The following is a 27,693-nucleotide window of genomic DNA, read 5'->3' on the forward strand; positions in this document are numbered from 1 at the left end:
AGACTGTCTCCTTATATACAACCATTCCTACTGCTGGTAAAGTTACAAGCGAAATTTACCCCAGTAGCTGAATCCACATGGCTCTTAGGCGGCGTAAACCACTGGAACCCAGCTTATACGGGTTGAGAGCAGTGCAGAGCTCTCTTTCGTACACCTACATACCTGTTCGCCATGGCCTGGCCTCAAGTCCACCACCCGGTATTCGAAGTCGATCTTCTTGACTTCAAGAACTGCGATAAGCACAAGCAGAGTTCAATCATCACTATGCAGACACCCGCAATTTAATATTCGTATTTGGCGCCACGCCGCAAGTGTGCCACGCCTACGATCGCGCATGAACGAAAAACGGCTCTTCAGGCTCGCTTTGTCGGCAAGACTTCTCTTTGCAGTTATTCGCGCGGTTCGTTGTTTACATTTCGAGCTATTCGCAGTCGCGCTGTCCAGTAATGAAGTGTTTGGAGGGTCATAACTCAAAGTAAGGAATGCGCGGCCACTGCGGTAATGAGAGGCAAGGTAAGAAACAAGGAAAACTCACCAATGCGTACGCGCCAGGCGCAGGAACTGAGATAGCAGGATAGTAGAACGGGCTGTAATTGAAAACATGGTTTATTTGTCATCCGCTCGCTTCGTACCTTCTAAAACTGATCAAAGTATGCTGTACACTCACCTTCGACATGGCGAGCGCGTTTGAGCCGAGCGAAGAGCTTCAACGAGTACGCGGAAAAAGTTGGGAACTAACTGCTGAAACTCTGCGCACGCCGGTTGAGCTCGCCGAACACCTGTTGCTGTCGGCTTGCAAAGTGTATACATTTTTCTCTTGTTTCGGTTCTTGCTTACTGCAGCGAGGTCCTCTACAGTGGTCTGCAGAAAATACATTTGTAGTCTGCGTGCCCTTTGAGATTAATGCGACGGCGTGATGCGCATGCACTACAATTTCGGAGGCACCGATGCCAATGTGGCGCTAGATTTGAACATCGTTCGGCGTGCTTTCAAACTGTGCTTGGGAAATCTGCGTATAACGAGGATCTACATGCTCCAATTAGAGCAGTCGTACGAGAGGAGGCAAACGCGTTGATAGGTACGTGTTAGTTTTGCGGCAACGGCGGTCCATCTGCTCGCGAAAGAAAATTTTGAAAAAAGTTTTGCTGCTGTGAGGCAGTCTTATGGCTGTAAGGCATGTGACAAACGGTAGACTGTAGTAAAGTTCAACTGAAATAAACATCACGTAAGCATGTCGCGCACTTGCAACATACACACAATAAAACATGTCACGACTGCTCATGCTTGCCGTACACGTACGGCTAGACGGAGATAAAGAGTGTTCCTTTGTCATTGATGTTGAGGAAGAATGCGCTAAAACATGTGCCTCTTTCTTCGTTTATACTACGAGTAACCCCCCCCCCCCCTTTTTTTTTTTTTGCTACAGTTTCTTCACACTTTTTTTTAGTAAACGCGTGGCCATGAACCCCGGAGTGCGAGTCTAAGGTTTATCCAGAGACAGCTTCCGGGTTCCCAGAATCCCAAACATGTCGATCGACACATGCGCGTGAATAAGCAGAAAAAATTATATTATTTATTAAATATTGCATGTCGCTCATAAATCACTCTGATAAATGACGCACACAATTATATATCAGGTGATACATAATTCATGCTGTTTCGTTACAGACGCGCAGAGTTTTGATGACTTGTTATTCATATGTTCTTTCTTTTTCGGAAATATATTATGGGGCCGGCGACCTCGCGGTGGGACTTCGCCATTTGGTGAAATCGTGGTCGGAGAAACCGGCATTATTTGATTCTACTGTCCGTATTCTAGCTCGGTTGCGCTGCTATAGTCACACCACGGTGCACATCTAGCAAAGCTCGTGATTCTGCTTCAGCGAAGTACGATCTCTACGGCCTATTGGTTCTTCGGGTCCCTGAAAAGGTCGAACGTGTTGGGCACTCCAGTCGGTGGTGTGTCTGGCTGACACGACGGGTCCGCCTCCTTGACGAGTGGGTGCTGCCGAAGCGCTTCGCAGATACGTCGTACAGTTGGAAACGGCGTTACGTCGACGCCGATGCGTTCTGCGTTGTGAACTTGCGGCAACAGACAGGCATCGGCGAACGTCACCTCATCACCGAAGCAGTACCGGCCGGCTGTCTCTGCAAGGGTGGCTTCCAGGGCTGCAAGTTACCATAGAGCAAAAGGTTAACATTTGACACACTTCAGTCTAGTTGGGACGCAAATAGCGTTTGAAAAGGAACGCCAACCAAGGTGTTGAATTATACTAATAAGTTATATTTACTTTAAAATGATAAATCCCGATTTTCTTCAACGATGGTACGTGTCCTTCTGTGTTTCAGTAACGCTTTTTCAGCATGCCAAAAAAACATTGCCAATCAATAGTCGAAGCACCCAAAAACATGGGTGCTGGACGTAACAGCACAGCACGCGGCCTAGAATTTACAAATAATTTTCAAAGTTATCGAGAAGTCACCCCCTTTTCTACGTACAAATGACGTCATATGTACAGAAGTTACGGCGCAATATACAAAGCTCCGCGGTCATTGGCTGATTCAAGCATCGTGAGCTGCATGATTACTTACCGTGGCCACCACGGGATGCCGCTATGTACCTACTGACATAAGTAAGCCATTCGTTCGAAAAAAAAAAGCATTCAAATAACGTGCTCAATGTCAGGACATGCGCTGACTAAGGGACGCATCATCTTGCTTCCCTGTCATCCCCCTTCCTGCTTAGCTTTCAGCGCGCTGTCTGGTACGAAAGGAGAGAGAAAGCGCCTGACGCGTGCGGAAAATCCCCGCAATTTTCTTCGCACTTGACGTATACTCTAAAATTATTTGTGGTATAGTCGACTCGTAAAGCAATAAGCTCTTGTAATAAAGTGATAAGACGATTACATGGAATCGCATTTATTACATATGATTACAGGGCCCCTTTAAAAGACCCGTGCAACAATTTTCCGCGTAATCGTGAGCACACGTGGTGATCTTAAGTCCTTCCTTTCTTTCTTCAAACGCCCGCGCGTCCGTGGCGGCATTCCGCGGCTTCCACGGGAACTATGCAGCGCACAAAGCTTGAATAATCCCGTGGCCGCGAGCTTTGAATGTACGGCGCGGTCATTTGGCTTTGTGGTATTATTTGTGGAGATAATTCTAGTTGGCTTTGGGAATCATTTGTGGATTCCGGGCTTTAATGTTTTGCTCACGTGTTATCAGTAGCATTGGCATGTGAAGGGATACCTTTCAGGGAGGGGGGGGGGGGGGGTAAGGTTCGTCGCGGCATCCCCTCTTCCTATTAAGTTAATGTAGACTGACTTTGCATCTCTACCCCTCTCTAGTGACATAGGCCGTTCCACCTGCTCCTCCCGTGTTCACGCCTATGATCAGGAGCCTCGACTTTATTGGCCTAGAGGGAATCAGGGCGAAGGTGGGCGGGTCCGCTAGCCCAGGGCCCTACATGGCCTTCGCGACTCGCTGGGCCTGATGGAGCACAACAACTTGGCTAACTTAGTCCTCGATCCCAGCCAGACGTGACCCACTGTCTCTCAAATGGGTTTCTCGCTAAAAAGGGAGAATTAATTTGGGGCACATTCCTCAGTAAGCGATAACTCAAGGCAGGAGGGCAACAACGTTGGGCTACAGTGGAATAACGATCGAGCGACGACGCAGGACTCTTTCTCGATGAGGTGCCGATCGAACCTGATTGTCGCGTGTGCACGTATACACATTCTAACACAAACTTTTGTCAGGCGCTATCATTATCATTTGGTCAGAGCTATTTTACACCTAATATCCATGTAGAGAAAGGAAAATGGCTGATCTAAATCAGGCCCGTAGCCAGGAATGTTTCTTTTTGGGGGGGTGGGGGGAGGGGGGTATGAGTGCACGGGGCGTGGAGTGGGACACGCTGAAGGGCTTGACTGCTTGAGGAAACCATGCCATTTTTGTAACCCCCCCCCCCCCCCAACAATGAAAAATTAACGGGGGGACAGGTGCCAAAGCACCCTCCTGGCTACGGGGCATTTCCCAAACTGCAGCGAACAGATTTGCCGCACGTGTTTCGTTATAGACAATGCAGTCTGTAATCAAATACACATACATCCATGATCCATGGCTTCCTCAGTCACCTACCTGCAAAGCCACGACTGATGCTGCGGTGGGCCCACTCCTTCCATTCTGTCCTGCCGAGAAATGGAATCATGCTGGGGCTCTGCAGAGGATGAACTCCGGAAACGAGTAGCTCCACAACCTCACGACACTGTACAGAAGGTACGCGTGCTGATCTGATTAATTTCATCATCATCATCATCATCATCATCATCATCATCATCATCATCATCAGCCTGACTACGTCCACTGCAGGACAAAGGCCTCTCCCATGTTCCGCCAGTTAACCCGGTCCTGTGCTTGCTGCTGCCAATTTATACCCGCAAACTTCTTAATCTCATCTGCCCACCTAACCTTCTGTCTCCCCCTAACCCGCTTCCGTTCTCTGGGAATCCAGTTAGTTACCCTTAATGACCAGCGGTTATCTTGTCTACGCGCTACATGCCCGGCCCATGTCAATTTCCTCTTCTTTATTTCAACTACGATACCCTTAACCCCCGTTTGTCCCCTAATCCACTCTGCTCTCTTCTTGTCTCTTAAGATTACACCTACCATTTTTCTTTCCATTGCTCGCTGCGTTGTCCTCAATTTAAGCTGAACCCTCTTTGTAAGTCTCCATGTTTCTGCTCCGTATATAGTTAGTACCGGCGAGATACAGCTGTTATATACCTTCCTCTTGAGGGATAGTGGCAATCTACCTGTCATAATTTGAGAGTGCTTGCCGAATGTGCTCCACCCCATTCTTATTCTTCTAGTTACTTCAATCTCGTGGTTAGGCTCTGCGGTTATTACCTGCCCTAAGTAGACATAGTCTTTTACAACTTCAAGTGCACTATTACCTATCTCGAAGCGCTGCTCCTTTCCGAGGTTGTTGTACATTACTTTCGTTTTCTGTAGATTCATTTTAAGACCCACCTTTCTGCTCTCCTTGTCTAACTCCGTAATCATGAGTTACTGCTATCATGAGTTACTCATGAGTTACTGCTAATCATCAGTTACTGCTAATCTGGGTTACTGCTTGCTCTTATAGTATTAAGGTCGTGGTTGTCTCGGCTACTGTACAGATCTCTGTAAAACTCCTCCGCTATTTTAACTATTCTATCCATATTGGTAGTTATTTTGCCTTCTTTGTCCCTTAGTGCATACATCCGACTTTTGCCTATCCCAAGTTTCCTCTTCACTGCTTTGACGCTTCCTCCGTTTTTCAGAGCGTGTTCAATTCTCTCCATGTTATACCTTCTTACATCGCATACTTTACGTCTATTAATCAACTTCGAAAGCTCTGCCAGTTATATTTTGTCTGTTGTACTTGACACTTTCATGATTTGACGCTTCTTAATTAGGTTCTTCGTTTCCTGGGAAAGCTTGCCAGTGCTGAGCTACCACAGCAGCCTTCCCTGCATTCACTTTTTTGGGTTTATATGTGAATTTAGAAGTAGGAGTGTCAGTAGGCGCTATCTATAAGCCAAGCGACGAGCGTGACTCTTTATGCGCATATGTGGCGTCACGTGGCGTCATATGTGGCTTCACACTCCTACTTCTAAATTTACATATAAACTCAAAAAAGTGGATGGAGGGAAGGCCGCTGTGGTAGCTCAGTGGTTAGAGACGGAACGCGTTATTCGGAAGTCGTAGGTTCGATTCCTGCTCACGGCCGGTTATTTTTTCACCCACTTTTCTTTCTTATTTACATTCCGTTGGTTCTAATAACTTCCCCTGTACATTCCTTGGCATTACTGTCTGTTAGATCTCTTTATATATATATATATATATATATATATATATATATATATATATAACACTTTTTCAAGTAACCATCAAATATGCCTTCGGTAAAGCAGTTCATTGTCTCACGAATCGACGGCCGCAAGAACATTAAAAATCCTTCAAGTGTGAGAGGGGTTAGAGATTCACCCCAGACTATAAGCGCGCTCTTTCTTTTCATATAAGCGAGCACGCCCAAATATATATATAAATATATATATAAATATATATATATATATATATATATTGTAATGATAATAAATAGTGGGGCTCAGGCAAGGGCGCAGGCAGGGTGAAGGAAGCCGAGGAAGACGAAGCAGAATAAGAACAGCCGGCCTGCAGCAAAGGCGTTGTCTCTTATTTCTCGTCGCTTACAATGGCGCAGTCGACGAAGAAAACGGCTTACGTCTCGGTTTCGTCATCCAGAACGCCCGCCGACGTGCAGCCGCGGTAAGCGTCGCTTGAGGACGGCGTCAAGCCCTCCTCGGCAGCTGTTTACTGACACCACCGTTCGGGGACGGCGTCAAGGCCTCCTCGGCGGCTCCAGCACCCGTTACCGGTACCAGTTCACGATAAGGAACGCCGTCACGCTTCTTCGCTGATGGAACCCGCAAGGCGTCCGTCGCGGCCAGCATCGATCCCAGCACCGACGGATGGCGTCCAGGCCTCCGTTGTGGTTCCGGGAAACTTGTCCTGGGACGCGACACGTCGCGGCAACCATGCGCACGGGCCTCTCTCACCTAGGGATGGCGTACATGCCTCCTCCATACCTGGCAACCTGTCGGCGCTTCAAGCACCCACCGTGTACGGCGTCGAGGCCTACCCGGCGGCGCAAGACCGCTTCATCTACGCCACAGTACCAGGTCACAACTCATCACACGGGTTCCGCTTGCCTGGGAACGTCGTTGACGCTTCCAGCGCCCTGGAACCCATGTCCACGATTCCTACCACAGCTGGATTTCCAAGGGACGCCGTCCACGCGTCCTTGGTCAGCAATTGTACCACCTCGAGTACCGCAGTCACTGTATCCTCCGCAGAGGCGGGCCTTGGCTCTTCGTGCGGATCACACGACAGCGCAGCGGAGCTGCAGCATACCATCGCGCAACTCCGCGTCACGACCAACGCCCTCATAGCGTCGAGCTCCCAGCTATGTCCTGCCATCTTGCCAACATTGTGCGCACTCAATGCCATGTTGGCTGCGGCCGCCTCACAAAACTTCGAGGTAAGCTCGCCCGAGAACCGTCGCAATCTCGGGCGTTCTCTCACGGAGGTATCAGAGCAAGTGAACTGCTTGGCGTGGGCACATTTCGGAGTTTTGCCCGCAGTCCCGCCATCGCCGATTTCCTTCGAGCTACCGGAGTTTCGCGGCTTCCAGGACGATGCCAAGGAATGGGTGGCAACCGTCAACGCTGTCGGAGATCACGCAGCGTGGACGGACCAAAAGAAGTGGGGCATGGCCATAGACCGCCTTCGGAATGCTGCCGCGGCTTGGCATCGATACGAAGGCGTGCGGCAGACATCCTGGGTGGACTGGAGTGACAAGCTCATAGCTGCTTTTGGACGGAGTCACCATCACCTCTCCACGACCACCCAGTCTTACGCGACCGCTACCGAGAATAGATCCCAGAAGGAGACCACCCTCGCGGCTTCAGCTGTATTTTGCAGCTTCCCGACAGCCAATTTAACCACCTACCCTGGGACGAACAACCCTACAGTGTTGACCCTCACTTCGAAGCGACATCTCCTGATATCACGTCAGTCTGTGGCCGAGTGTGCGGACGTCTGCCACACGCTAAGCGCCGCCTCCTTCAAAGTCACTGTCAGCAAAGACCTACCAGAGAAGGTAATACTTCCGGTTAGTGACAGGTCATCTGACAATGAAGGCTCTACTGCACGTGAAACTATAGGAATAAGCAGCTTGAGCATGAGTCCGACAAAGGCAGTGCTGCAAGAGCACGCGTTGCCTCTCAAGCTGCAACCTGAACTCGGCTCTCAGATGACTACAAAGACACCCCGACGCCCCTTGCCACACCGCAAGCAACGCAGGCGTCGACGCTCAGTGCAGCAGGTGACGGTGCAGCGTGGACCATTTCCAGCATTTGTAACACGACTGCGACAGGATGCTCAAACCGACGAGATTAAACCAACGCGGCCACTTTGCAGGAGTCTGTATCTCCTGCTAGCGGCATCTTGTCCAAGTCAACAGCGTTGGCCCCATCGTGGACGACGCCTGCACCGACCATCACGTCACAGCCAGTGTCGTCCTCCGGAATCTCCTTCAACAAACTTCCATGTGAAATATCAGCTTGGCCGAGCCCGGCCACCCCGGAATAGTCAATGCCGCCCACCGGAGACATTGTCGGTAGCCCACGAGGCTCGCAGTCGGGGCCGAGTGTAATGATAATAAATAGTGGGGCTCAGGCAAGGGCGCAGGCAGGGTGAAGGAAGCCGAGGAAGACGAAGCAGAATAAGAACAGCCGGCCTGCAGCAAAGGCGTTGTCTCTTATTTCTCGTCGCTTACAATATATATATATATATATATATATATATATATATATATATATATATATATAGTGGTGCCACAAAACCTGTCATCCCCTCCTCGCTATCGCCGTCTTTCATCTTCTGCTGCGCTCAGGAATCAACAACCGAGAAAGCGATCGCGTTTCGAAACACATGCTCAGGATCAGATTAAGCAGTGCACTTGTCAGAATGAGAGAAGGGGCCCTGCAGCACCTTTATTGTTGCCATTTGGATTCACAAGGGAACTTATTGCATCACGAATTCACGGCAGCAAATCTTTTTACAATCCGTCCAGTATACGTACGAGCATAGTAAGATTGATGGCACGGGGAGAGAGAAAACGTCACGTGTGCCTTCTGAACTTGGACCCCCCCCCCCTTTTTTTTTTGTGGTGATGCTCCTCGTAGTATAACGTTGTCGCGCGTAACCGAGAGAAGAAGAGACGAGAAAGAAAAGAAGGCAAAAGAAATGGATGACTTTTTCTTGTCTCATTTTCTAGATGGCGTTACTGTGCCGCTACTCTCCGATTGGCTGCTGCGCGCGCTTTGCCTGAATGTGCGAAGAACGAGTGCCTTTCTCATTCTCCTGGATAGTCATCGTACGTGGCGGATCGTTGGAGGGGCATGGAGGAAGCAGAGCGGTGGGCGCGTTGAAGGCGCTTGCGCTCGGCTTCCTTGATTCGTGTCTCGTCAGTGTTACCTGCGCGCCATCTGCATTCTCGAACGTGGACAGACGCATGCACGGACGGACGGACACACGGATGGGTGGACGGACGGACGCTTCGCCCCACTCATTATCACTCACTCCGTGGATATGGTTTGATTTTTTTCAAATACACGAATTTTCAGTGCGATCGCGCGCGCCCGCGCGTACAAGACGCGGCCTCAAGCCGTGGTTCCTAGTAATGACCGAGCGCGCTATGCTCAAATCAGCCAATGGCTGATACAAGGGCGGTGACGAGTGATTTTTTAGCTGCTTACATCATTTGTCGGAAAAAGAGAAAGCGGTGTTTAGCTGACTTTGAGAATTTATTGTGAATTCCGGCCTGGCTCGGAACCTTTACTACCGATTGGCAGTGTTTTCTGACCATGCTCAAAAAGTGTTGCAGTCTCTCCCCCACCACCCTCTGCAACGCTTTTTCAAGTAACCATCGAATATGCCTTCGGTAAAGCAGTTCATTGTCTCACGAATCGACGGCCGCAAGAACTTTTAGAATCCTTCAAGTGTGAGCGGGCTTAGAGATTCACCCCAGACCTTAAGCGCTTTCTCTCTCTCTCCATATCAGCGAGCACGCCAAAATATATGCGGGGGGAGAGAAAAGAGAAGAGGGGTGTTACTAGGGGCCACGCAAGAAGATACGCCCGTTGGCTAGCGCGTCATGACATTGCGTTTTTTTTTTTTTCGATCGCACTGCTGCTTACTTTCAGATGTGACCGCGAGCGCTGCCACGAGCGTCATCCCGCGGTGGCCGCGAAACTATGCAGCTCAGGAACGTGGCCTCCGAGATGAGCCGGTAGCGCAGGGTCACGCCACCGGCAAATCTCGGGGGTCATGCTCACGACACTCAAATCAGCAAAAGGCAGGTAGAACTTTGGGTATATGGCGCGGTTTTTGGCATCATTTTCTGAGAGATGAGAGCAATTTGTAACTGACGGAGAATCAAAATCGAAGGCCGCGTGCTACGCTAGAATGTTTGGTTCACGTGTTCTCAGAAGCCTCCCTCGCAGTATCGATAAGTAGCTCTCGCTGACCATGGTAAAAAGATATTGCAGGGTGCCCATAAAGCAAGCGACAAATCATTGCAACTCGGAAGTTCTTGACTGATTCAAGATCTATTCCCGGCAATCAGTTCGCAAGATTGTAAACGTGGGGTTCCGAATGAGGCGGCATCCAGAATGGCGAGCGTAAGCAGTGAGCTTGATCACAATTGATAACTGCGAAGTCATCTTTGTTCGAAGCCGAGACAATCAGAAATGCAAGACTTTTGGTATAATGGTGGTCTTCAATCTTTTCGTACTGGCATGAAAACTTGGCATTCCGTTCTTTCCAAGGAGCTGGTGTTACCGCGTTTCTAACACCAGCTGGTCTGTGTGGAACTGGCACTGTAAAACATCAGTATAATGATTATTACACGCTGAAAAAAAAATGCCAACACCGTCTCCAGCGGGTATACTTTGTTGTGCAAATTAAGGTGCGACGAATGTAACGGAGCGCTGTCAGTGATATGATAGTTTAGATCCTGAAAAGCTTGGTGCTTACCTTGGCCTTCAGGTAAGGGTCCATGGGTAGCATCGCTGGCTTGGGATACTGCTCCTCTAAGTACTCCATAATAGCCACCTGTGCAACGAACGTCAACATGCAGCCCAACAGTGAACCAAAGAACATGTAAGCCACGAACTCTGCAGTCTATGAACTCAGGCCGAACCACGAGTCACCGACTCGATCGAGACTGCAAGTCTGAGTGAGTACGACTATGTAGAAATATGGTGACCCAGCAGGTCAAGAAAGTTCGTGAGAGTCTGAGTAAGAGCAGTTGGAAGGAATTGCCGAATTTTGCGTGACGCAGGCTAAACAGAGTTCTGACAAGTTTGAGTGTGAGTCTGACTGAGTAAGATTCTGGCTAGTGAGTTCAAATGAACTCAAACACACACACAAAAAAAAGAATTTGTACAAGTTACACCTATTTTCCCCATGTAGCATGTGTTAGTCGAGCTTACTCGCAAGGCCATATTGCACTGCACCGTACCAGACGATCCATCTCTTTTTCAGAGTGATTACTGATAGAGACCTTTTATATGGAGCCCCACTGCCCTTACCTTAGTAAAGGATCTCCTTTCCATCGTTGACGTAATGACGTTCATTTTCAGAAAAAAATTGAGGGCACATCGGTTCGTTCTATGCTACAGCTCTACAGAATGCAGTATCTGAGCTTTTTACGTTACAGCTTGCCAATTCTGGTAGATACACGCAAGACAAATGTTCACACTATCTAAAGTTTTCAAGGTAAAGTGCTGCACACAGGCATACGATTACATGGTGCACCTTCACTAACGATAATGTATAATAATCACCAGAGAGCATCCGATTCCTACATGTATCACTGTTGGCAATCTATGGGCTGACATTAAACATCTCTGCGAAGTCCCTGCTCATAAGCTTGGCCCTTTCAGAGGCGGTAAGATGAATTTTTAAAGATTCTTATCACTCTTAAAGACTGCTTAACAGCGCAAACGACAAAATGGGATAGAAGAGACGAGACAGAGTTCTGACCTTCGCAAGAATCAATAAATTGTTGGCAGTTCAGTGCTCTGTCTGGTCTTTTCTATCCCCTCCTGTCGTTTGCACAGTGAAGCACTATTTATCATGTTATACCAACACGCCCAACCATACTGTCTCTTATCACTCATGGAGGCTACCTTTCATAGGGTTCTGCACCAGTAAGCAAGACCACCGTCACCTGTATGGCACCTATGACAACCACAAGTGCACTTGAAAATTCCAGGAGTTATGAAAAAGCTGTCATTCAGGCCCGTTTCTTTGACCAATGCTCACTGTGAATCATTCTAGCACATTATTCTTAAAAAAATTATTACTTAGAAAATGACCAGCTGCTTTATGCCCTGTAATATGAATTTAGGTCTGTTTGATCTGCAGTTACCCAACTGGCTGAATTAAGTGACGAGGTAATTAGCATTCTGGGTATGAAAGGTCAGACCAATGCCATTTTTTCCTCCACGGCATTTAATGTCATTCCCCGTCAGGATTTAATAACAAATTTATTACATATAGGTATTGAATGGAAGGTTGTAGCATGTGTATGCTACTTACGGAACAGAAGAGAGCGTGTTGCCATAAATTACTGTCGCACAGAAGAGTTGGCAGAGTACTCAGGTGTTCCACAGGGCTCAGTCCTTGGGCCTCTTTTCTTAGTTTATATTAACGATATTACAGACATTAATGCTCCACAAAAAGATGAATATGATTTAACTATTTGCAGATGACTGCATATTATACGCAGTCATAATTAAGAAGACCATATTAAATTCATGCAGCAACGTTTTACGCTCAACTGACAAATCGTGTGCAAAGTGGGGATTAAAAATAAATCCATCAAAAACAAATTTCATTACATTTGTGAGGAGGTTTATTAGCCGTTATAGACAGCGACGATACAGCGTCAAGAACCGTCCAGCGATCGGCACAGCAACGAACCGAAGCACGAGCCGAGAGAGCCAGGCGTTGGCGATGCTGCTCGCTGCAGGCACATCTTCTTCTTCACAATCGCCCCCGCTGAAAAAGGAGCCATCCTGGCGACTTAAGAAGTTTCAGGCAAAGGCTCATGGTACGGTTTCAGTCGGGAAACATGGACGATGTCACGTGCACGCCGGCGCATGTCGTCCGATCGGGAAACTGGTTCAATTAGGAAATTAACCGGAGAGGTTTTCTCCAAAACGGTGTAAGGCCCCTCGTACCGCGGGACAAGTTTCGAGGAGAGTCCCGGTGTTTGGTATGGGATGGCAAGCCACACAAGAGACCCTGGGGCATAATTGGGATCCGGAAGAGAGGTGCTACAAGTTTCTTTCTGGCGTTGTTGTTCTTCCGAGGTGAACGCACGGGCGAGCTGGCGGCACTCTTCGGCTTGTCTAGCAGCATCGGAGATAGGTGGACACTCGGAAGCATCAGGACGGTAAGGAAGTAGGGTATCAATTGTATGGGAAGGCTCACGTCCGTAAAGAAGAAAGAAAGGTGAGAATCCCGTGGTGGATTGTATTGCGGTGTTATATGCGAACGTGACGTATGGGAGAACACGGTCCCAGTTGCTGTGATCAGATGCCACGTACATTGAGAGCATATCACCTAGCGTGCGGTTGAACCGTTCCGTTAGTCCGTTAGTCTGCGGGTGGTATGCTGTCGTTTTCCGATGAATGACGTGGCATTCCGAAAGCAGAGTTTTGACGACCTCGGAAAGAAAAGCGCGGCCTCTGTCACTAAGGAGCTCTCGAGGTGCACCATGTCGAAGAATAAAGCGTTGCAAAATGAAAGAGGCGACATCCTGAGCTGTAGCGCTCGGCAAAGCGGCTGTTTCGGCGTAGCGTGTCAGGTGGTCGACCGCCACTATAATCCACCGATTACCATCTGGTGTCAATGGAAGGGGACCGTAGAGGTCAACGCCGACGCGATCAAATGGCTTGGCAGGGCATGGAAGTGGCTGCAATGCGCCAGTCGCACGTGGCAGTGTTGATTTACGTCGCTGGCAGTCAGGAACGCACTGCACGAATTTACGTACAACATTGTACATGCCGCGCCAGTAATAGCGATGGCGAAGGCGTTCATATGTTTTGAACACTCCGGCGTGGCCACATTGCGGATCGTCGTGAAGGGAGGCGCATACTTGCGATCGTAAAGTGCGTGGAATGACCAGCAACCACCGGCGGCCATCGGGAGCGTAGTTGCGTCGATGAAGAAGTTGATCGCGGATGGCGAAATGGAGAGCTTGACGTCGGAGGGATCGAGATACTGGAAAGTGGGGCGTGTCAGATAAATATTCGATAAGAGAGGCGATCCACGGGTCACGACGTTGTTCGGTGGCAATTGATTCAAGATTTAACGATGACAAGTACTGGAGGCACGTGTTTGCGCACGTTGGATCTGGTGGCAAAGGTGAGCGGGACAGGGCATCAGCGTCGGAGTGTTTGCGTCCGCAGCGGTATACGACGCGAATGTCGTACTCCTGGATGCGGAGTGCCCATCGCGCAAGGCGGCCAGAAGGGTCTTTCAATGTGGAGAGCCAGCAAAGCGCGTGGTGATCAGTTACTAGATCGAACGGGCGGCCGTATAAGTACGGCCGGAACTTTCCAAGCGCCCACACCAGAGCCAAACACTCTTTTTCTGTCACGCTGTAATTAGTTTCGGCTTTCGTCAGAGTGCGGCTAGCGTAGGCTACAACGTATTCTGAATAGCCGGGCTTTCGTTGAGCGAGGACCGCGCCTAGCCCGACGCCGCTGGCGTCGGTGTGCACTTCGGTAGGAGCCGTCGGGTCGAAGTGGCGAAGAATAGGTGGGGAAGTAAGCAGACGGCGCAGAGTAGCGAAGGCAACGTCACATGCAGGGGACCAGGAGGTGAGGTTCACGTCACCGCGAAGAAGCTGGGTTAACGGTGACATGATAGATGCAAAATTGCGAACAAAGCGCCGGAAATAGGAGCATAGGCCTACAAAACTGCGAAGTTCTTTCATGGTCGTCGGCTTGGGAAATTCTGTGACTGCTCGAAGTTTTGCTGGGTCTGGTAATACGCCGTGCTTGGACACGATGTGGCCTAGGATGACGAGCTCGCGTGCAGCGAAGCGGCATTTTTTTAGGTTAAGCTGCAGACCAGCGTTGGTCAGACAACTCAAAACGTGCCTGAGGCGAAGGAGGTGCGTAGGAAAGTCATGGGAAAAAACCACGACATCGTCGAGGTAACACAGGCACATATTCCATTTGAGGCCACGTAGCGTATTATCCATAAGACGTTCAAACGTGGCAGGCGCGTTACAAAGCCCAAAGGGCATGACGTTAAATTCATATAGTCCGTCTGGTGTAATAAATGCCGTTTTTTGGCGATCGGCTTCTGCCATTGGGACCTGCCAGTAGCCAGACCGCAAATCTAGCGACGAGAAAAATTCCGCTCCGTGAAGGGTGTCAATGGCGTCATCAATGCGCGGCAAAGGATAGACGTCCTTGCGGGTTATCTTGTTCAAACGACGATAGTCCACGCAAAATCGGATAGATCCGTCTTTCTTACGCACCAGGACGACGGGAGACGCCCAGGGACTGTGAGATGGTCGAATGACGTCCCTACGAAGCATATCTTCGACTTGATCGTTGATGACGCGGCGCTCTTCAGCGGAGACACGGTATGGTCTTTGACGCAGTGGCTGGTGTAGGCCGGTGTCAACATGATGTTTGACTTGTGATGTGCGGCCCAGTTGAGGTTGCGACACATCGAACGAACTCCTGAACTCATGGAGAAGATCCAGCAGGTCGGCATGTTCGGTGGGAGTGAGAGTGTCGGCGATGGCGCTGGAAAACGTATCATTGGACGACTCCCCAAGTGCTGACAGTGCTTTTGGGTGGTCGCAGTAGTCGTCCGGGACATCAAAGAAAAACGAAGGGTCGAGATCTTGCACGCGGCCGAGACATTCCCCCGCAAGCAATGTGACAGGTGTGGAAAGCGGATTGCTTACGAACATGTTGCTTCTTCCGGCGGCAAGGTCAATTGTTGCGAAAGGCAGCGGCAAAGCTCGACGACATTTGAAGATATCAGAAGGCATAAAAAGAACTGTAGCGTCAGTGTAGGCGTTGCATGAAAGGGGAACAAGGGCGAAATTTCCAGGCGGAATATCGGTATCTTCAAGAACGAGCAACTTCGGCGGCTGATGAGGAGCGTCCAGTAATGGGACATCACACAAGGGCGAAAACTCAACTTCGGCGCGTGCGCAGTCAATGACGGCATTATGGCGGGATAGGAAGTCCCACCCGAGGATGACGTCATGCGAACAGACAGGAAGAACAATCAACTCCACGATGTAAAGAATGCCTTCGATGGAGACTCTTGCAGTGCAGGCTGCGAGAGGCGTTACTTGCTGTGCGCTTGCGGTGTGAAGCGACAGTCCCGAAAGCGGCGTCGTTACTTTGCGTAATAAACGGCAGAGATTAGCGGCAATAACAGAAACAGCGGCGCCAGTGTCCACAAGGGCGAAAGTACAATAACCTTCAACAGTTACTGCGACCACGTTAGCAGGAGAGGAGCGAGGGCTTAGACAGTTCGAAAACGGCGCAGTTCTTGCCTCCTGAACTGCGTTGCTTAGTTTTCCTGGTCGGAGGGTCCGGGCCGGCGACGCATGGGGGAGGGCGATCGCCGACGAGGAGAGGGTGCGCGTTGCGGCTGAAAGTCTAGGTGGTCAGTAGGCGCATAGCGAGGTGGCGAGACAGGCCCGTATTGGACGAAGTGTTGGCTGCCGGGATGCGACGACCGGGCATAGTTGCCGAACGTCTGAGGTCGACGGCGGCAGTAGCGAGCAACGTGTCCGGGAGTGAAGCAAGCGTAGCAAATCGGTCGGTTATCGGGCGTCCTCCAGGGATTGGCGACTGGTGCTGCCGCCCAATGTGCCGTATAAGCAGCCGGGTGTGCGGGCTGTGAGCGCGTGGTGTAGGCTGGTTGCGGGAGCCTACGTACAGCGTCTGCATATGTGAGCGGCGCGGCTACGGGCTGCATCTCTTGCGAAAAGGCGACAGGCGGAGCCACAGGCTGCGTTGCATAGGTTAGGGGTGCGGCCACAGGCTGAACGGCTGGCGGATAGGCGACAGGAGCGCCTACCGGCTGTGCGACACCCGGGCAGTGACCACGGCTTGATAGAGGTGGCTCGTAGTGCGCACGAGGAACAGCTTGTGCAACCTCTTCCGATATAGCCGTGCGAAGTGGGGCAGGTAGACGGGTGGTGGTCTCGTGAGTAAAGGGCACTAGGGAAAGTGGGCGGGCGACTTCCTCACGGACGAAGACTCGGACTTGCTGAAGCAATGGTGAATTGTCGGGCATGGAGTCGAAGCTGGACAGCGACTCACCACCAGGCTGAGGCTGCCTAGTCAGAGTGCGTTGCTTTTTCAACTCGTCGTAGCTCTGACACAAGCTGACGACTTCAGAAACTGTGCTTGGATTCCTTGCCAAAAGCATTTGAAATGCGCCGTCGTCGATGCCCTTCAGTATGTTTTTGACCTTGTCAGATTCGGGCATGGTGTCATTCACACGTCGACAAAGGTCGACGACGTCCTCAATATAACTGGTAAAGGTCTCGCCAGTCTGCTGAGAGCGGACGCGCAAGCGCTGTTCTGCCCTCTGCTTGCGGACAGCCGGCCGACCGAGCACTTCAGCACATGACGTCTTGAAGACGCTCCATGTGGGGATGTTGTGTTTGTGGTTATTAAACCACAATTCGGCGACGCCAGTGAGATAAAATATCACGTGGCCCAGCTTGTCGGCTTCATCCCACTTATTGTTGGCGCTCACCAGTTCATAGTGCTCGAGCCAGTCTTCGACGTCAGTCCCATCCGCACCGCTGAAGACCTTCGGCTCCCGTAGTTTAGGATGGCCAGGGCAGTTGAACTGGAGCGAAGGCGTCGATGTAGTGGCGTTGGCAGTCATGACAGGTGGTAGCGTGCGGCTTCGCAGCTCCAGGGTGTAGCAACGGGGATTAACAGCACCTTCCACCAAATGTGAGGAGGTTTATTAGCCGTTATAGACAGCGACGATACAGCGTCAAGAACCGTCCAGCGATCGGCACAGCAACGAACCGAAGCACGAGCCGAGAGAGCCAGGCGTTGGCGATGCTGCTCGCTGCAGGCACATCTTCTTCTTCACACATTTACCAATATAAAGATGCCGCTTCACTTTACATACTTTCTAAGACATGATGCTGGTCGTGTTAGACATATCAGCATCACACTCAGAAGTGACATAAGCTGTGAATTGAAACTTGAAAATGCGTGTAGGGGTTCCCTAAATAACATGTCCTTTTTGAAGAGGAAACTGCGTAATACATTTCTCATGGTCAAGCTGAAAGCATATAAAGCACTAGTGTGACCAAAATTGGAGTATGTCAACATTACCGTATTTGGAGCCCTTGGTAGTAATATTTGATTGAAAAGTTGAGAGAGTCTAATATTTAGCTTTGTTCACCAAATACTCTGCTTACCTCCGACATTCTAAGAGAATTTATGTAATAAGGCAAGCCTACAAAAACTTGAGCAGCGTAGGATAGTATCTAGTATAAAATTAATCTACCAACTTTATTATGAGGACCTTAAATTATCACAGACACATTACCTTCAGTAACCTTTAAAACTATCAGCCAGGATTCATCCCAATAAAACTCTTAGGCAGCCATCCAGTTGGCTCTCTTTCCTTGTGCAATTTTTCATTGAAATGCATTATCTGCAGAAGCAGTGAACATTACCTTCCTGGCTTCCTTATGAAACATATTGAAAGTACCTATATATCGTCTTGATATAGGAGACTTATATTGAAAACCTCTTGATTTAGGTGACAAAGTATTTTGATTTGAATGCAATTCTGTTGAACAACAGAAATATATATATACTGAATAGTGATATAGTTGTGTACTCATTATATGTGCATTCTTTCAGTTACCGTACTTGAAGCTTTCCAAAGTATTGTTGTTTATTGTCTTCTGTACTGTTTGCATACACTCCTGCATGAGCCTGAGGAGGGCTTCTAATATTTGAATATAAATAAATGAGTAAAAAACGTATATTTAACAGCGGCCTTAAAATATCAAATGAAGAATCCAGTCAAAGAACAGACATTCACACTGATTCGCCTGTAACGTGAAAATTCAGTCCGGAGTGTCCCACAGAACATAAATGGCAGCAGTATTTGCCGTCTTGTGTGCTGCTTTCTTTACACCGTTTGCTGATCCTGAACGCCTTCCTTCAGGATCAGCAAAATGTCACATAAAATGCCAAACTTTCTGGGTAGGGGAGAGGTCTGACTTCCCCTGACTTAGTCATCGTTGAAAACCACTCGAATAAAAACTTTCTGAGCAGACTGCATGCTTCGATGCATTCAATGTGGTTAGTTAGTTGTATTATAACAGTAATTACTTTTAAAAACTGGATGACAGTTAAGCAATTATACAGTGAGATTTCCTTTTCAGTATTTTTATTCTCATTGCTCATATCCTAAGGGTTATACTTTATATATTCATGACTATACCCTAAACAACAAGCCTGGTTGAAAAAGATATGCATGATTATTAACAAAAAAGAGCAGCATGAAACAAGTTTATAAATAAACAGACTCTCCTGTCACATCCACTTTTTAGTTTTTAATATTAAAAACCAGCCCTTTGCTTGGATTCGGTCTCTTCTTCAGGGAGTGACTGTCCGGCCGGCTCCGAAGCTACTCCAGAGCTACCGCGTTACAAACGACCTTGTAACACGTTTTTGACGGAATTTCTTTGGTTATAAGGTAGATTACGATGAGAAAAAAAAACGGATCAACTGATAGAACCCTGCTATATGCAAGAAATAACGAAATAAACAGACTCTCCAGTCACATCCAGTTTTTAGTTTTTAATATTAAAAACCAGCCCTATGCTTGGATTCGGTCTCTTCTTCAGGGAGTGACTGTCCGGCCGACTCCGAAGCTTCTCCGGAGCTAACGTGTTACAAACAACCTTGTCACACGTTTTTGATGGAATCTCTTCGGTTATAAGGTAGATTACTTTTAAAAAACTGATCAAGTGATAGAACCCTACTATATGGAAGAAATAATGAAATAACGGTGCTGGGGAAACATTCCAGTTAGTTTAAGCCAGTCAGGTATTGTTTGTGGAGAGAAAAAAGAGTACCGAAATGTCAGTCCTTGCGAAAATCGGTGTTAGAGAAAAAGAGCAGTGACGCTGAGTGGGTCGGCTTATCAAGGAGGATACGTATGTTGGTGTGCCTAAGGATAGTCTAAGATCTATTGAAAGAAACTCTAAACAGCAGTCGAATTTACAACAGTTGTTCAGTAAAACAGTAAAACCATGCCTTCAAACATTCGCGCACGAAACATTCAAAGTTGGGCGAAGAAAGCGCGACTACACTGCACAAAAGATCGATGTCCTCCTTCGACGGGCTCACCCGTGCTTTTCACTGGTTCGCTGTCTGCGACACTGCCCCTCTTGGCGCGCCTCTTATTCACCCTTTCCACTGAAACTCATCCTGGCCAAGGTGGTGTTGCCCTGGCACCCGTCTTGGCGCAGCCTAACCACATGTGCGCGCTACATCGCGTCAGCACCCGTCCTGTCCTCTCCCGGTGTGCGCGGCCCTCTCCCTAGTCGTGCAAAAAGGCCTGACCACACGTACGCTTTTCCGTGAGGCGTTGCGCCCTCTGCCTAAAGAAAAAGAGGGCGCGCAGCTTCGCGTAGCCATGCACTTTCTCTTTCTCTCCGTAGGAAGAGGGTGCAGCGGCGCCACGTTAAAATGCCTCACGCTGACACTGTCGCGCGTATGTGGTCAGGCGCCTGACCACACGTACCCCGTGCAACGCGTTTTTTCTTTTTTCTGACGCGATGCCATGCCTTTTCCTGTGGTGAGAGAGGACGCACAGCTTTGAGTAGAGCAATGCCTGCTCTCTGCATTGGAAGATTGATTGATTGATAGAAGCGTGGGGTTTAACGTCCCAAAACCACCATATGATTATGAGAGACGCCGTAGTGGAGGGCTCCGGAAATTTCGACCACCTGGGGTTCTTTACCGTGCACCCAAATCTGAGCACACGGGCCTACAACATTTCCGCCTCCATCGGAAATGCAGCCGCCACAACCGGGATTCGATCCCGCGACCTGTGGGTCAGCAGTAGAGTACCTTAGCCACATGACCACCGCGGCGGGGCTCTGCATTGGAAGAGGAGACGACACCGCGTCAAAATGCGCGGTGCAAGCGGTACGAGTGGTCGGTCCTTTTTAGAGCGCGCCGCACGCTGACGCGTTGTAACGTGTACATGTGGTCGACGCTTTCGCCGTACCGCGAGGCCCCGTGACCGGCGCTACGCCATCAACGCACACGGAAACATCGACACCTTGACGAAGAACATTATTGTTAGGAACAGTGAGTGAGCGTTACCGATTGGCTGATCGGCTTTCCGTCGACAAGCAATACGGGAACCTGCCCCATTGGATTGAACGTCTTGAATTTCGCAGTTTGCTGAAAGTGAGAGAAACACGCAGTCATTCTTGCGGCAACGCATAGACAGTCAACGTTTTATGAATCGCGAGACACAAGAGAGGAGCCGAATGTTCCCGCTGCATGTTTCGGCAGGCTATGAATTTAGATTCTCGGCACGTTTTAAAACGCGCTAACGACATGGAGTGTACGGTTGGAACAGAAAGTGCACAGAAATTCAAAGTTCAGTAAACTTTAGACGCTGACAGCACAGGCAGTTTCTAAATATAATGAAGTGTTCGGAAGAACTCAACTGCATGTCACACACTGGCTTATTTTACGGCCCTTGCAGATGTACTTACTAAGCTTGTAGCGACGTTCTTAACAGCGGTGCTGTTCAGGCTCGGAGCAAGGACGGTGTCGTAGACAGCAAAGTCGGCAGGTATGCTCCACGGACAGCGGGATATATGTGTCAAGCAGCTCCTATAGCATAGCGTAGCCATGCATTGTGTAGTATAACAAGGAGGCGGTAAATGGAATTTAAGTGGGGATGAGGGGAATGGGGAAGGGGTGATGGTAAAGGAAGGAGGAAGGACCAGAACGTTAGCCAGTTCTCAGACCGGCTGGCTACCTTGTGCACTGCTGGGGAAGGGGAATAAAAGATGATAGTATAGTTTGTAGACTACAGACACAGATCATATGTTAGCAGCCCCTAAAAAACCATAGCCGTGCATGGTGTAGTACAACAAGGGAGTGAGCAAGAGAAGCGAGGGTGACGAGGAGTGGTGTTAAGGTGACGAGAACGTAAAGGAGGAGAGAATAACGTAAAGCTATGCATATATAGATTGTGAAGTACAGACAGTGGGCATGTGCCAAGTAGCCCCGAACATAACGTAGGTGTGCACGTATACTATAGTAAAAGGACGGCACAAGAAAGGGCGGTTGATGTGAAGGTGAGGAGAAAGATATGTAGGAAGGAAGAAGGTAAAGCATGGCGAAGCCTTGTATTATATAGCTTTAGCGAAAGCGTGGGAGGAGAAGTGAGCGTGAGGAGGACGGATGTTACGGTGACGAGGATTAAGGAAATGAGGAAGCAAGAGTGTAAATCATAGCATAGCCATGAACAGCAGTGCGTAGCAAGGAATTGAAAAGATACGTGAATGTGTGAAGGAGTGATCTGAGTTCTAGGAGGAGGGAAATGAGAAAGGGCACTGTATAAAGGTAAAGAAAGATAAAAGAATCAAAGAAGGAAGAAGAAAAATGGGGAAAGAACTCGGCCTGTGTTCGCTTGGTGGTGGCATTTGAAAGCCAGCTCCGTCCAACCCGAGTCGAGCAAATATTTTTGTTTTGTTTTGTTTTTAAGCCTCAAGACTGCGCCAACAACCATCGTGCTTGCAGTACATCGATCGTTGGCGGAATTTGAAAAAAATAATAATAAACACACCTGCTCCCCGTTCGGCTTCAAATCCACTGGCCGATAATCGAAGTCAATCTTCTTTACCTGCAGGACTGTCAGAAACATACAAGTTGGTGCTCGCTGTAAACGCTGATCTGTAATTGAGTCTTTCTTTCAGCGGAAATAAATTAAGTTATGAAGAAAATGACAATTTTGCCATAAGGACGAAGCAGCAAGTGCAATAAATAGCAACGATGTGGAATGTTCTACGAATTATGACAAGCAGCTAACTCTTCCATCATCTGACCTGGCGTAACTCAACAAAACGCTGGCGTATAAGGAAGCGTGGGTGAGATAGCGAGCTATGTTACTGATTGTGCTGTCCATCACTTAAACGCAATCCTAGCGGTAAGAACACCGCACGTACAAATGTATGGGCCGTCTGCTGATCACTGTCAAGATCGGGCTGTCCATCGGTTCAAGGCAAACTGAGGGGCGAGAACACTGAACACTACACGTACAAATCTATGAGCCATCTGCTGATCCCTGTCAAGGCCGGGCCGTGCATCGCTTCAACGCAGTGCGCGGTAGGAACATCGCGTGTACAAATGTACGAGCCATCTGCTGATCACTGTCACGATCAGGCTTTCCGGCGGAATTCAACACAAACTGATGGTGTAGACACTAAACACTGCACTAAATGATCAGTAATCTGTTTATCCCTGTTAAGATAGGGCTGTACATCGATTCAACGTAACTTAAACAGTGAGAGCACTGATCTCACGTACAAAGGTATGAGCCATACACTCCAACGTCGCATAGAGTTCGCATACAAATCGTGCCAGAGCCACGCAGTCCCCCCTCCCCTGTGGCCACTGACAGCACGTTTTCTCTCCGCTTGAGCCACGATCATATATACTTCACTCTTAGTTATGTCCCAGATAAGGTTCCAGTTATAACCGGGAAACTAAACGAAGGTCTAATGTCCTGACCATATTCCGCTAATTACGCCGGACATGATTGAACCCTCGCACTCCAAACACTCGGTGCGTGGGACGATATGTTTTTGCCCTTGAAACTTCATGCACGTAACGTCAGGGCAACGGCAAAAATGCAACTGGAGTTCTCATATAATTGCTGTTGCAATAACATCTTTTGGGGCAGATAATGCATTTCTTTCATTCTGACCAACTGGATTAGTTAACTACACTACGAACAGCAGTGTGATAATGTTAAGCATACTTATAATACTAAAGTTCAATTACTTAACCTTTGGTGTTACTGTCCAATTTATGAAGATCGAATGAAAAAAGAAAAGCCGTAGCGACAGAATTGTTTGCCGCATGTTCGGAGAAAAAAAATGAAAAAAAAGGTACATATAGGGGAAATAAAGTGACGCAATGAGTTGGTTTAGATTGTTAAACTGTACTCTGAGAACTCTAATTTCCCAAGTTTCACTATAATACGTTACTTATTAGCGGAGAAAATCAAGGTGGAAGTTTCATTTTTAAATTTCGCGTTGAAGTTCCTACGCGTGACTTGACTAATTTGAAAATGTACTTTTCTTATTCTCCCGACATGGGCTTGACGAAATTTTCTGAAATGTGGTATGCTAGGTCTATGGCACCAACAGACGACAATGTTCTTCATTTTTACCGATCGGAAACTATACGTAAGACACAGTAGACGCCGTCTAAATCTATGACGTCACGTTGTTTGGTGAGCGAATCTCACGATTTTCCCTCTACCCGAATTTTCGTTTCGCGCGTTTTCTCGCTTACCAAGCGTCGAGTCTTGGTAAGGGTGGCGTTTTCGGGATTGCGAAACTATTCAAGTACGCGGGAAAAGGCGCTTAAAGGGGCCCTCAAACACTTTTTTTTGAATAACCATGGAATTAATTTACTGGAAAAGCGTATTGCCTCATAAATTCAATGCCGCGAAAATTTTAAGAATCCGTCCAGTTCGAATAGAGTTACAAAAATTTGTCACATGCTGTAACCGCAATCTCTCTTCTCTCGTCTCGACGTTAGCGCTGGAAGCTAAGCAATGAGGGATGGGAGGGGCAAACAAAATACGTCACGAGCGCCTCGTGACCTTGAGCACTTCTTTCGTTTTTTTGCGGATACGCGGCTTTTTCAGTGCGATGACACGCGTGGACAAGTGGCGGCCTCTCGCGGCGATCTCTGTAACAACCGAGCACACCAGTTCAAATCAGCCAATGACTGATACATGCGTAATCTACGTGTGACTTTTGAGCATCTTCCGTCATTTGTCGAGGGAAGAGAAAGCCATTTTCAGCTGATTATGATGATTTATTGTGAATTCCAGGCCACGTGCGGCGCTATAACATTCGGCTCGCATTTTTCCGGGAGCCTCTACTACCGATCGGGAGCGTTTTCTGACCGCGCTCAAAAAGTGTTGCAGGGCCGCTTTAAAGAATGCGGGAAATCGTGCTTGAGGGATTCTAAAACTGTTTTGCGGCAGGCGATTCGTAAGGCAATAATCTCTGTTAGTGAAGCCAATAGACGACGCCTTGGAATAGTGTTGCAGGGCCCCTTGAAGCATCCGTTCCTCGCTTCAGCGTCAACCTTCACCATACCGGCTGGAAACTAAATTCCATGCCTGTAGAAGCCCTCTAGCCAGGGGACGCGCCAGCGGGGGGTATGGGGTGTCTCTGGAGCCCCCCACCCCCCACCCAAACTTCCCCCTGCCCCCTAGGAGCAAGCACAGCCAGGACACAATGCATATATATTCCCAGCCTTTCCGCCCGCCTGAAGGAACTCCATATTATGTGTGCCCCGCCGTCGTGGTCCAGTGGCTAAGGTACTCGGCTGCTGACCCGCAGGTCGTGGGTTCAAATCCCGGCTGCGGCGGCTGCATTTCCGATGGAGGCGGAAATGTTGTAGGCCCGTGTGCTCAGATTTGGGTGCACGTTAAAGAACCCCAGGTGGTCGAAATTACCGGAGCCCTCCACTACGGCGTCTCTCATAATCATATGGTGGCTTTGGGACGTTAAACCCCACATATCAATCAATCAATCCATAATATGTGTGCCCTCCCCCTCCCGTAAAGAAATCCTGGCGCCGCTCTTGCCGCTAGCTCAAACGCTTTCAGACCACTATAATACATATAATGCATATTGATGAAATGTGCGTTATATATTCAACAGAAACAAAACAACGAGACGCCTATTTCTCGCCGACGAGGACGTCTCAAGAGCTGTTACGAGCCGTATTTCAGACGTGCTGCGCTGAACGCGAGAACGCAGAGTTTCGCGACTTTGCCCAGTCGCGTACCAGAAATACTTCGAGGTCACTGCATGGAATAAAATCACGAGAACTTCAGACGTATATATATGTACTTACCAATGCGAACGCGCCATGAACAGGAGCCGAGATAGCTGCACAGGAGGACAGGCTGTAATATCGTGAGTAAGACGTTCCGGCCAGCTGTAGTTAGGTAAGTAGCTTTTACACGTTATTAACATGTGCGAAAGGACGAGGACACCAGTGGCGTAGCGAAAAGCACGTCGTGCTTGTGCACCCCCCCCCCCCCCCCCCGAATTTTTTTCGTCATGACATACAGAGCGCAAAATGAGCACTTGCCTAACCGACCCCCATTTCAGATCAAGGTGGTGCCCCCCCCCCCCCCACTCTCTCCCGAAAAAAAAAAAAATATGCGTGCGCCCCACCAATAGGAATTTAACAGGCTCGTCAAGGCCCGGGATTTGACCTCACAGATCCTGGCCGTCCAGAGGGCCCGCACGAGGGCGGTACGGTTTAACCTGACCCAAGGATCCTCCTTGACCTGACCTAGAGTTATTGTATATGCTACCTTCTAAAGGTAGCATATACAGTAACTCTAACCTGACCTAACCTGTCCGTTCCCGAGTGGGCCTATAGCCAGCAGGTGCCGAGTTAGCTCGCGCCTATTGTGGACCAAATGAAGTTGTTGCACTCACTGCATGCCTACGCCCCCGTAGTAGAGTACACCACAAGTACGTTTCGTACTCGTGTCCTCGTTTTTCCGCGCAGTTTCAGAACCCATAAAATGCAATACATCGCAGTTCTCGGTCGATATATGACAGCTTCAGCGATTATCGAAGAACGCTCCGCTCAACTCACCTTGCCCATGACGGTTGCTCTTCTGTGCGGAAAGTCAACGGCTGCAAATAACTCCGAAAAAAAAAAAAAATCGCCGCAAGCTGTTCACGTAGTATGCAAAACCAGCACTCGTGCGGTCGACTCACCCGTCACACCTGCGCGTCGTTTGCCCGTGTGATTACCGCGCTTTTATCGCCGTCCTGCATTGTGGCTTCGATCGATAAGGTCATGTGTTATTAGTCACGGAAAGCAGCAGAAATGAAGCGCGATTACAGTTTTTTGTTGCGTACGGCCCCGCAATATTGCGCAATTATTGCGACGCCCTATCGTTTGTTCTGTCGCGGGCCATTGAACACACAGATTCAAAAGTTCTCGGATACTGCATTGCAGTGACGGCGCTTAGGTGTCACTGCCCTTGCCACTCCAAGAGAAAACATGCCTGAAACAGAACACATCATAAATTCACAAACGGGGGAGAAAAAAAAAAAAAACGCTATACGTGACGTAGCGCAAGCGGAATAACACAAACAGCACCCGTCCTGCGTCTTCCTTCGCTTGCCTTTACTACGCGTTATCGCCGCTCCCCCCTGCTTAATTATCTCCGCTTAATTATTGTTAGAGGAAAATGAAAGCCATAGGTATGCTCGAGTTTCCCACCTAAGCTTGCCGAAACTTTAGCATGCATTACCAACGTATTTTTGGAAACTTTGGCCACATTAGCGCGATCAAGTTTTCTGAAACGTGCAAAAACTTTGTGTCATTTAGAACACAACGCATACCCTTTTCAGCGACAAATGACTACATGGGCCGTCGTCACAGTCTATGACGGCAAGGGTGTGTGTGCTGTGGCAGCAACTTGCAGGTGGTGTCGACCATAAAGTTTCCTAAAATTATATTAAAAAAGACTCTATAGTGTCGACACCTTATTTTCCTCTCGCGGTATGAGTGCTGCTTCTGATATTGTAATATGCAATTACGAGAGATATGATTTCAAGTGAAAATTTTGTTGAAGTGCACTAAAGAATGGACGGACAGAACAGGCTGACAAGGATGTGCTGTCCTTGTCTGCCTCTTCTGTCGGTTGGTT

General features: G+C 48.7%; 2 protein-coding genes across 4 annotated transcripts in view; both read right to left on the minus strand.

The window, feature by feature from the left end:
• Positions 1 to 840, minus strand: part of LOC119167199 (maleylacetoacetate isomerase) — a 33,803-nt gene extending 32,963 nt beyond the window's left edge. For both annotated transcript variants that reach the window (XR_012884337.1, XM_037418635.2), the window contains exons 1-3: positions 668 to 840; positions 536 to 587; positions 163 to 230 (exon numbers count right to left, since the gene is read on the minus strand). Coding sequence is in view for 1 of the 2 variants with exons in the window: in XM_037418635.2 (XP_037274532.1) it covers positions 163 to 230; positions 536 to 587; positions 668 to 676 (129 nt within the window). In the remaining variant the exon portion in view is untranslated. The remainder of the gene's footprint in view (positions 1 to 162; positions 231 to 535; positions 588 to 667) is intronic.
• Positions 841 to 1,551: 711 nt separating this feature from the next.
• LOC119167200 (maleylacetoacetate isomerase) lies at positions 1,552 to 26,785 on the minus strand. 2 transcript variants are annotated; one of them, XM_075866931.1, is made up of 7 exons: positions 26,628 to 26,785; positions 25,869 to 25,920; positions 21,470 to 21,590; positions 21,069 to 21,149; positions 10,663 to 10,740; positions 4,141 to 4,267; positions 1,552 to 2,169 (listed from the first exon to the last, which is right to left on the minus strand). In XM_075866931.1, exons 2-7 carry the CDS (start codon positions 25,883 to 25,885, stop codon positions 1,904 to 1,906), a joined length of 690 nt encoding a protein of 229 aa, XP_075723046.1. In that variant the 5' UTR covers positions 25,886 to 25,920; positions 26,628 to 26,785; the 3' UTR covers positions 1,552 to 1,903. The 2 variants fall into 2 exon arrangements, with proteins under 2 accessions (XP_075723046.1, XP_037274533.1); XM_037418636.2 differs by lacking the exon at positions 21,470 to 21,590 and adding an exon at positions 22,552 to 22,616 and having other exon boundaries at positions 26,628 to 26,784.
• Between the last annotated feature and the right edge of the window lie 908 nt (positions 26,786 to 27,693).

This window comes from Rhipicephalus microplus, chromosome 6 (genome assembly GCF_043290135.1).
Source record: "Rhipicephalus microplus isolate Deutch F79 chromosome 6, USDA_Rmic, whole genome shotgun sequence".
Classification (NCBI taxonomy): Eukaryota; Metazoa; Arthropoda; class Arachnida; order Ixodida; family Ixodidae; genus Rhipicephalus; species Rhipicephalus microplus.